Source organism: Indicator indicator, chromosome 12, assembly GCF_027791375.1.
Source record: "Indicator indicator isolate 239-I01 chromosome 12, UM_Iind_1.1, whole genome shotgun sequence".
In the NCBI taxonomy this organism is placed as follows: Eukaryota; Metazoa; Chordata; class Aves; order Piciformes; family Indicatoridae; genus Indicator; species Indicator indicator.
Genome location: NC_072021.1, coordinates 24,036,965 through 24,045,683, shown reverse-complemented (window position 1 = coordinate 24,045,683; position 8,719 = coordinate 24,036,965). Strand labels below are relative to the sequence as shown.

General features: G+C 55.6%; 1 protein-coding gene across 1 annotated transcript; it reads right to left on the bottom strand.

The window, feature by feature from the left end:
* TIGD5 (tigger transposable element derived 5) lies at window positions 1-8,271 on the bottom strand. The gene is made up of 5 exons (XM_054385408.1): window positions 6,591-8,271; window positions 2,094-2,243; window positions 524-704; window positions 168-305; window positions 1-109 (listed from the first exon to the last, which is right to left on the bottom strand). The coding sequence occupies exons 1-5, from the start codon at window positions 8,269-8,271 to the stop codon at window positions 1-3; spliced, it is 2,259 nt and encodes a 752-aa protein (XP_054241383.1).
* Between the last annotated feature and the right edge of the window lie 448 nt (window positions 8,272-8,719).

Here is an 8,719-nt window from a genome sequence, read left to right as displayed (position 1 = left end):
TCAGGCTGCCGGACCACACACTGCAACCTGGAAGTGCTTCAGGAAACCACCTTGGTCTTCCTGGCCACCAAACCCCATATCCTGCCAGGTGTCCTGCAGGAAATCCGTCCTGCTGTGGGACCCCACCACATCGTTGTCTCAATGGCAGCTGGTGTCTCCCTCCAGACACTGCAGAGGGTGAGCCTTCTCCTTTTCCATTTTCTTTATCCTGCTTTTCCTCCTTCTCCTCTCTTTCCTCCTCCTTATCCCTCTTTTCCTCCTTCTCCACATTGTCCTCCTTGACCTCCTCTTCCTCTTTCTCCTCCCTTTTGCACCCATGAAGAAGGACATACTGCTGTAGCTCTTTCCCCACATGGGTTGCATCCCCAGGTCCTTCCCCATGGACCATGCTTCTCCTCCAATTCCAATGGCTGTCTTAGGGCATCCATGGGTGTAACCTGGAGCTGGCACCTCTTTCCCATCCCCATCTCTCCCCAGCTTCTCCCTGCTGGGACCAAGGTGCTGCGCATGATGCCAAACCTGCCGTGCGTGGTGCAGGCAGGGGCCGTGGTCTTTGCTCGGGGCAGCGATGCTGGTGATGGAGAAGCTGCCCTGCTGAAGAACTTGCTGTCTTCCTGTGGGCTCTGTGAAGAGGTCCCCGAATCCTACATCAACATCCACACTGGCCTCAGTGGCAGTGGGGTGGCCTACGTAAGCACCCATGCCTGGTGGGACACAGGGTGCCATCAGAAATCTCACCCACATGGGGTTGAGGTATGGGGTCCTCATCTTTGGCCATGCTCATCCTTGGTGTTCTCCTCCCCCAGGTCTACCTGTTTGCTGAAGCTCTGGCTGAGGGAGCAGTGAAGATGGGCATGCCAATTGGCTTGGCCAGTAGGATCGCAGCTCAGACGCTGCTGGTGAGTTGGTGGCATCACTTGGGGACATCCATCATGGCTTCTCTTCCTCCTGAACCTCCCACCTGACTTGAGCACCTCCTCATCATCCTTCCCTGGGCTCTGCAGCACCTGACAAGATGGCAGAGTGAGGGAGGAGAATGGATGATGTTCACAGAACCATGGACTGGTTTGGGTTGGAAAGGACCTTAACGATCATCTAGTTTCAATCCCCTGCAGTCAGCAGGGACATCTCCAAGCAGAGCAGGTTGCTCAGAGCCCAAAACAACCTGACCTGGAATGGTTCCAGGGATAAAGTATCTCCCACCTCTCTAGACAACCTGTTGTATTGTCTCAGCACCTTCACAGTGAAGAACTTTGTTGTATCCAGTCTAAATCTGCACCCCCTGATTAAGAGTCCCTGCCCAGCTTTGCTTGGGAATCAGCCATCAGAGTCCCCAACATTGGACACTTTTAAGATTCAGAAGAAGAAGATGCTGGGTCAGCTTGCCTAGACTGTGCTTTTGCCAAGAAAGTTCAGACCAGATGAGCCTTGAGGTCTCTTCCAACCTGACATTCTATTATTCCATCATTCCTATAGTTCCCCTTTAAGTCCTGAAAGGCCACCAGAAGGTCTCCCTGGAGACTTCTCTTCAGGCTGAACAACTCTCTCAGCCTGGCTTCAAAGCAGAGGTGGTCCAGCCCTCTGATCATCTTCATGGCCCTCTTACAGACCTGCTCAAGCAGGACCTTCTTGGGAACCCAAAGCTGGCCCCTGCACTGCAGGTGGGGTCTCAGCAGAGCGCAGCAGAGGGGCAGAATCCCCTCCCTCCACCTGCTGCCCACACTGCTAGGGATCAGCCCAGGACAGGACTGGCTCTGGCCTGGCAGCGCATGGTGCCAGCTCATCCTCCAGCTTTTCACCCATCAGCCCTTCATCCCCCAGCCTGGATTTGTGCTTGAGTTTACCCCAACACAAGTGCAGAACCATGGGCTTGACCTTATTTCCCCTCTTGAAACCAAAGATGAAGCCACCAGAAGACAGCCAAGAGCATTATGGTGGAACAGATGCTTTGGCACCATGGGCAACGGGAGGTTGCTGCCATACAACACCTGGGCAAGGAGAAGGGAGGTTTGGAAGGTCCCTTTCTCTCTGACCCACCCTGGTCTCTTGTAGGGTGCAGCTAAGATGATGCTGGAGACAGGGGAGCACCCGGCCAAGCTGCGAGGAGATGTCTGCACGCCCGGAGGCACCACCATCCACGCGCTGCACCAGCTGGAGAAGGGCGCGCTGAGGGCCACCGTCATGAACGCCGTGGAGGCAGCCACCAACCGCGCCTGCGATGTGGCCAAGGACTAGCAGCCGGGCTGGGGGTGAGCCCCCGGACAACGGGGGACCAGACCAAAGCCCTTCAGGGACCCCGACAGCCCTGGGGGACCCACGGTGGGAGATGGTCTGGAGAGGGGACCATGCCGTGTGCTACCTCTGAAGGGCCGGGACTAAATAAATGTGTGTAGCACCGTGGTAGGGTTGGCTCCTTCTGGTCCCTTCAGTCCTGAGTGGGCTGCTGTACCCAACATGAGGTCACCTCCATGAGGAGGTGACAGCCACAGGTCCCTGGGTCAGAAGAGATGTAGCTGAGACCATGTTGGCTCTGAGCTCATCAGAGATGGAGCTGGTGCCACACTGGCTCTGTGCTCACCAGGGATGGAGCGGAGGCCACACTGGGTGTAAGCTCACCAGGGATGGAGGTAAAGCCACCCTTGGTCTGCACTCATCAGTGCTGTGCAAGGATGTGTGGCACTGGGGACAGGGATGGGGTTTTGGGGATGGTGTGACCCCAAATCGAGTTTGTTTGGTCTGGGCAGCCATATCCCTGTGGCAGGAGGTGAGGCCAGCATGAAGATGCCCAAGGGTCTCAAGATGTGATGAGCCCTCAGGATGAAGCTCTGGGAGTGAGCACAGAGGAAGCCTTTGGTTTCCCAGCTCAGTGCCAAGCAGGGGGGGTTTGGTGCTTGGGTTACACCTCAACAGTCATTCCTCTGCTCGACATGAACACAAAGCTGCTGTCCACATCTCAGAACCAAGTCAACCAAGCAAAAATCCCTCCACTTCCCACCCTGGTCAGACACCAGCACAGCAACACAGGTCCTTCTCCAGCATGGGAGAGGTGAGATGGAAGCTCAGACTTTCTCTTGGCCCCACAGTGCTGCACTTCAAGGGAGAAGAACCTCTAAGCTTGTCTGTCTGAGAGGATCTGTGCCTTTTCACACCCTAATTAATCCAGGCACATGTGTGGCTGCAGTTAGTGGTGACTTGTGGAATGCCTTGAAGAGCAAAGGCTTTTTGTGCAGGCAGAACATAGTTGGTGGAACAGCTGGATGCTAAGCCTTTGGCCCCTGTGGCCTTGATCTGATCTCCAGGGGTGTTGTCACTCCAGATGCTGGTGGCACCGAGCCAAGAGATGCTGCAACCCAAAGGCACTGCCAGGTCACACCAAGGCATGGCCTTCTTGGGTACCTTCTTGAGCCCGCCCATCTCTATGCTTCATGACAGGGAAGGAGCTCATGGCACCTACACAGTGGAAGGAAGCAGTGACTCTCATGGAAGGAAGCAGTGACTCTCAAGGTTTTCAAGCCACCTGGTAGCTCCTTTGGCCTTCTGCTTTCATTCCTGCCCTGTCCCTAGCTGTCTCCCCAAAGTGATCTCTGCAGCCTTCTGGTATCATTCCTAGGCTCCTCCACCTCTTCTGTGTCCTCCACACCACTATTTAACATATCGGGCCAAAAATCCTTGGCCAAATCGAGCTCCACCACCTGTGATGTGGCTGACTCCAGCCTTTGTTCATTCCCCATTTCCATGTGTCCTCCTAGAGGCTTCTGAGCTTTGAGTTTTCAGGTTGTCTTTCAGAGCAGTGGCACATTCAGCTCCAAAGACATGTCAGAACTTATGGAACTCAGGGAAGTGATTTCTAACAGCCAAAGTAACTTCACCAAGGGAAAATCCTGCCTGAGCAACCCCGTGGCCATCCACGATGGAGTGACAGCATTGGTGGACAAGGGAAGAGCTATAGGTATCATCTCCCCAGACTTTGATATGGTCCCAACACAACATTCTTGATGCAAAATTGGAGAGTTGGGTTTGATGGGTGGACTGTTAGATGGATGAGCATCAATCCAGGCTGGGGATGAAGGGCTGGAGAGCAGCCCTGAGAAGGACTTGGGAGTGCTGGTGGGTGAAAAGCTGGACATGAGCCAGCACCATGCACTGCCAGCCCAGAGTCCTGGGCTGATCCCCAGCAGTATGGGCAGCAGGTGGAGGGAGGGGATTCTGCCTCTGCTGTGCTCTGCTGAGACCCCACCTGCAGTACTGGGGGCAGCTCTGGGGTCCTCAGCACAGCAGAGACATGGACCTGTTGGACTGGGGCCAGAGGAGACCACAGCAGTGATAGGAGGACTGGAAGCCCTCTGCTGTGAGGCCAGGCTGAGAGAGTTGAAGCTGTTCAGTCTGGAGAAGAGAAGGCTCCAGGGAGACCTTCTGGTGACCTTCCTGTACGCAAAGGGGTTGATAAGAAAGCTGATGACAGACTTTTGTCCTGTTGTGACAGGACAAGGGGTGATGGTTTGAAACCAAAAGAGGGAGATTTAGATTGAAGGGAGAAATTGTGTTATGAGGGTGGTGAGCCCCTGGCCCAGGTTGCTCAGAAAGGTGGGATAATGCCTCACCCCTGTGATCATTCCAGGCCAGATTGTTTGGGGCTCTGAGCAACCTGCTGTAGTTGGGGATGTCCCTGCTCATTGCAGGGCTCTTGGACTGATCTCCAAAGACCCTTCCAACCTAAACCACTCAATGATTCGATTTTCTCACCTTCCAAACCAGACCAAACAGTGCCATGAGTCTACCCAGGCTGAATTACACAAGAAGCAAACAATTTTAGCCTGGTTCCTTCTGCTGAGCTTGGCAGCACTCTTCTCAAAACGAGTCCAGTCTCCTTTAATTCACAAACTCCTGCTTCAAGTGAGCCATATCCCAAGCTCTGAAATGTTTCTTTTTAGGAGTTTTTGGGATGCAAAAGATGATAAAAAACAAAACAAAACAAAACAAAATAGAAATGTGGTCTACAGGATAACATTCCCTTGGTGGATAAAAGCTGAGGAAGAAGCCTGCAGTGAGTGAGACACCACACAACGTGGTGGCCTTGAGCTTGGCAGCCAACCAGTGGAAAATGAGCTTGGTTGGGTTTGGGAGAAGGGGAAGAAAGGACATTTCTCCTCTAAATCAAAGCTTTTCTTGATGTTTTTCTGGTGGAGTTTAACGAGCTGTAAGGACAACTTTCAGCTCCAAATGGGACTTTTGGTAGTGGTTTTTTCCTTCTTGTTGCTCCCTGAACTCCCCAAGAGACTCATTTATCAGCAAATTCATCCAACTAATAAAGTAAAAACTCAATCTGGGGAGCAGCCAAGGTGGCTCCAACACCTGCAGTGGAGAACACCCCACCAAGAGGACACAACCACATGGAGATTCCCCCTTCTGCCACCCCCAACCCTGGTGGGATGGCTCTGTGTGACCATTTAGAGCAGACAACCCCAAAGGGGGAATAAAACTCCATTTAATTTCCATAACCTCTGAAGGGATGAGACAAAGATGTGACAGGTAAAAGCCACCTCACGGGGCACAGCATTGTTGAGGGGCTGTTGATTTCCCCCACCCCCTTCTTTCAATAATTTGGCTGAAAAGGCTAAAATTGAACCCAAAATCAGGTCAAGAGCTGCTAAACTCACATCTGGTGTCTCAAATATTTCAAGGCAGAGCCAGGAGCTGCGCCCATCTCAACTCGTGATGCTCATCACTCCACCAACCATCTCCCCAGCTCCACAAAGACGTGTCCTTCAGCCCCAGCCACCCCACAAACAATACCTCAGCCTTCATCCCTGAAGCCTTCAGCTTCATGAAGACGCTCAGATGATGGTACCTGTTTCAGCAGGTCTCTGTAGTCCTAGTGTTCCCAGGTGCTCTCATGGGCATGATGGAGGTGATCCTCTGCAACAAGCTGCAGCTTCTTGAGGTACTACCCAAGTGTCCTTGTCCCAGTCCAGCACATGAAGAAAGTTGTCTCAAACAAGCACCAAACCTTCCCAGTTTAACTGGACGTTATTTGGCAGTGGAAAGGGTGTCATCAGCCTTTTCCAGGGCAGGATGCTTGCCGTGAAGCACCTCAGGAGCGGACCCTGTTCCCAGTCTGAGATGCAGGGAATCACTTCCTGTGACTTCCCTCATCAGCCCAGCTCCTCATGGTGACACCAAGAAGGTCCCTCCTTTGTCCCTTCTCCACAAGGAGTCAGGGGAGACCAGGTAGCCACTCCCAGCTCAGTCTCATGGGATTTAAAAAACAGCACCTTCAAATTATACCCAAGGGTGAGGAACGATCCTCAGATACACAGCAGATGGAGGGGTTGTCCCTCCATTAGCCCTAAATTGCCACACTACCCCCTCAGCAGTAGTACCTCAGGGGCACTCAGGCCTCCTGAGCCCATGACAAAGGGGTGAGGAGAGTTGGCACCTCCACCACCAGCCCCACGCGACAACCAAAGTAGCCCCATGGGACAACCAAGATGTCCCCAACCCCATGTTCCATCCTCCCCAGCCCCAAGTGAGGTGGTTGGTAGCCCAGATGTCATGGGCGGCCTTGGCCTAGAAGTGGGTGCTGCTGGCACCATGGTGCAACCGCTGGGCCATGCTGATGAGGGAGCGGAGCTGCACCAGCTTCAGTGGCCCCACTTGCCTGGGGTCTTGACCCTCCAACCACCGCAACGCTGTCTCCAGACCTTTGATGGCTTCCCGAGCCGTGGGTAGCAAAGCATCTCCTCCTTCCCCACCCCTTCTGTCACCCCCATCTCCAGCTGCTGCCTCCTCCTCCTCCTCCTCCTCTGTTTTGCAGACCCCAAGGCCTTCCTCCTCAGTGTCCTCTTTCCCATCGTCCTCCTCCGTACCTGGGGCTGCATCGTCCAAGTGCAACCAGCTGGCCACCTCCTCAGGGGCCAAGCGCTTGTAGGCCAATGCGGCCAAGTGGGTCAGGTCACTAAAGACCTTGCTGTCCCCACCACCTTCCTCCCCATGTTGGGGGTCTCCATGCTCTTCCTCCCCAGGCTGGGGATCAAAGGCAGCACGCAACCCCAAGAGCCAGCACTTCTCGATGGAACCAGGTGGGATAAGGTCCCAGGAGAGGCCAGTCAGGTACAACATGTCCTTGAGAAGGAAGGACCTCACAAAGTCCATGGGGCCACCCGAGCCACCACCACCACCAGCTGCGCAAGAGACAGCCAAGCGCAGCAATTCCCTCTTGTAGAGCTGCTTGAAGGTGGACACCACCCCCTGTTCCAGTGGGGCTGGGATTCGGCCTCCTCCTCCGGCTGAGCCACTCCCAGCAGGTCCCCTGGAGAGGAAGAGGGCACGGATGGAGCCATCAGGTGTCTGCAGCGGCAGGGAGTCCTCAGGGCCTGTCCCAGAGTGGGGGGGTGGGGAGCTGAGCAGCAGCACGGCCTTCTGCTGCAGGCAGCTCCGACGCAGGTACCGTTTGACACCTGGCACAAAGTCCTCAAAGAACCAAGCCCGGAGAAGAGCTGGTCCCAGCCTGGCTTCGGGGCTGTAGCGGTAGCAGGCAGGGAACTTGTCCTGGTTGTGATGGCGGAGGCTGGGGGGATCATGAAGACACCCAACCACCAGTGGTTTGAGTTTGTGGGAGCCAGTCAAGTTGGCGGCCAGCAGCACGGTGACCCGCTCACGGACAGCTGGTCGCCGTCGTGCTGCTGCCATCGCCCCACCGGCCTGTCCCGGCAGGAGCTTCCAGTAGAGCCCAGTGATGTTGGCGTTGTAGATCTGCTCATCACTGTAGCCTCCGGCGTCGGCAGCGGGCACAGACAGCAGGGTGTCAGAACCAGCCGCAGGAGCCCGCTCGGGCTCGGAGGGGAGACCACCCTCACCGTAGATACGCTGGCTGGAGATGCCATGGCGCTTCTGCCAACGCCAGAACCAGCCGTGGCTGGCCTTGAAGGTGCACTCGGGGCCGTAGATCTGCCGTGCAAAGGCCTCAGCCTGGGCTTGGATGAGGGGCCCGGAGAGGGGGATTCCATGCTGACGTAGAGCCAGGAACCAGGCGTAGACAGCTCGGTCAATCTCCTCCTCGTTGGCCAAACGCATCTTCTTACGCTGGGTGCCCACCTCACCCCCAAGCTGCTCCAGGAACCACCGCAGCTTGGCTTCATCCTTCAACCAGCCCCTCAACGTACCCCCCGGTACCCCAAAAGCCCGACACACAGACGCTTGCCTCTCGCCCTTCTTCACCCTCTCGATGGCCTGAAGTTTGTCCTTGATGGAGTAGGCTCTTCTCAGCGCCATCTTCACGGAGACCCCCCCGCCTGAATCATTCCCACCCACACCCCCTTGTCGCCCTCCCACCATACCCACCGGCCCCCCACCATGCTCCGGGCACGGAGCAGTCCCTGCAGCCATAGACCGGAGAGATAACGGGATGAAGAAAGGGTGGGGGGAGAAAAGCGCGTTATAACCGGGGCTAGGGGTGGGAAAGAGCGAAAAGGGGAGGGGGGTCGCGGCGCCTTTGTCTCCAGTCCCAGCGCCGGCCGGGCAGGGCGGGACGGAGCCTATTGCGCATGCGCGACACCCCCCATGATCCCCATTAGTTCAACCTGCTTCTTCCCCTTCCTGTTACCCACTTAGACTCGTCCGCGCTGCTCCGCTATGGCCCCTGGGTTGTACTACTTTGAAAAGAGGGGGGAACCTCCTTGCTTCCCCCCACTTTCCTCCCTTCCCTCCTTTTCATCTCACT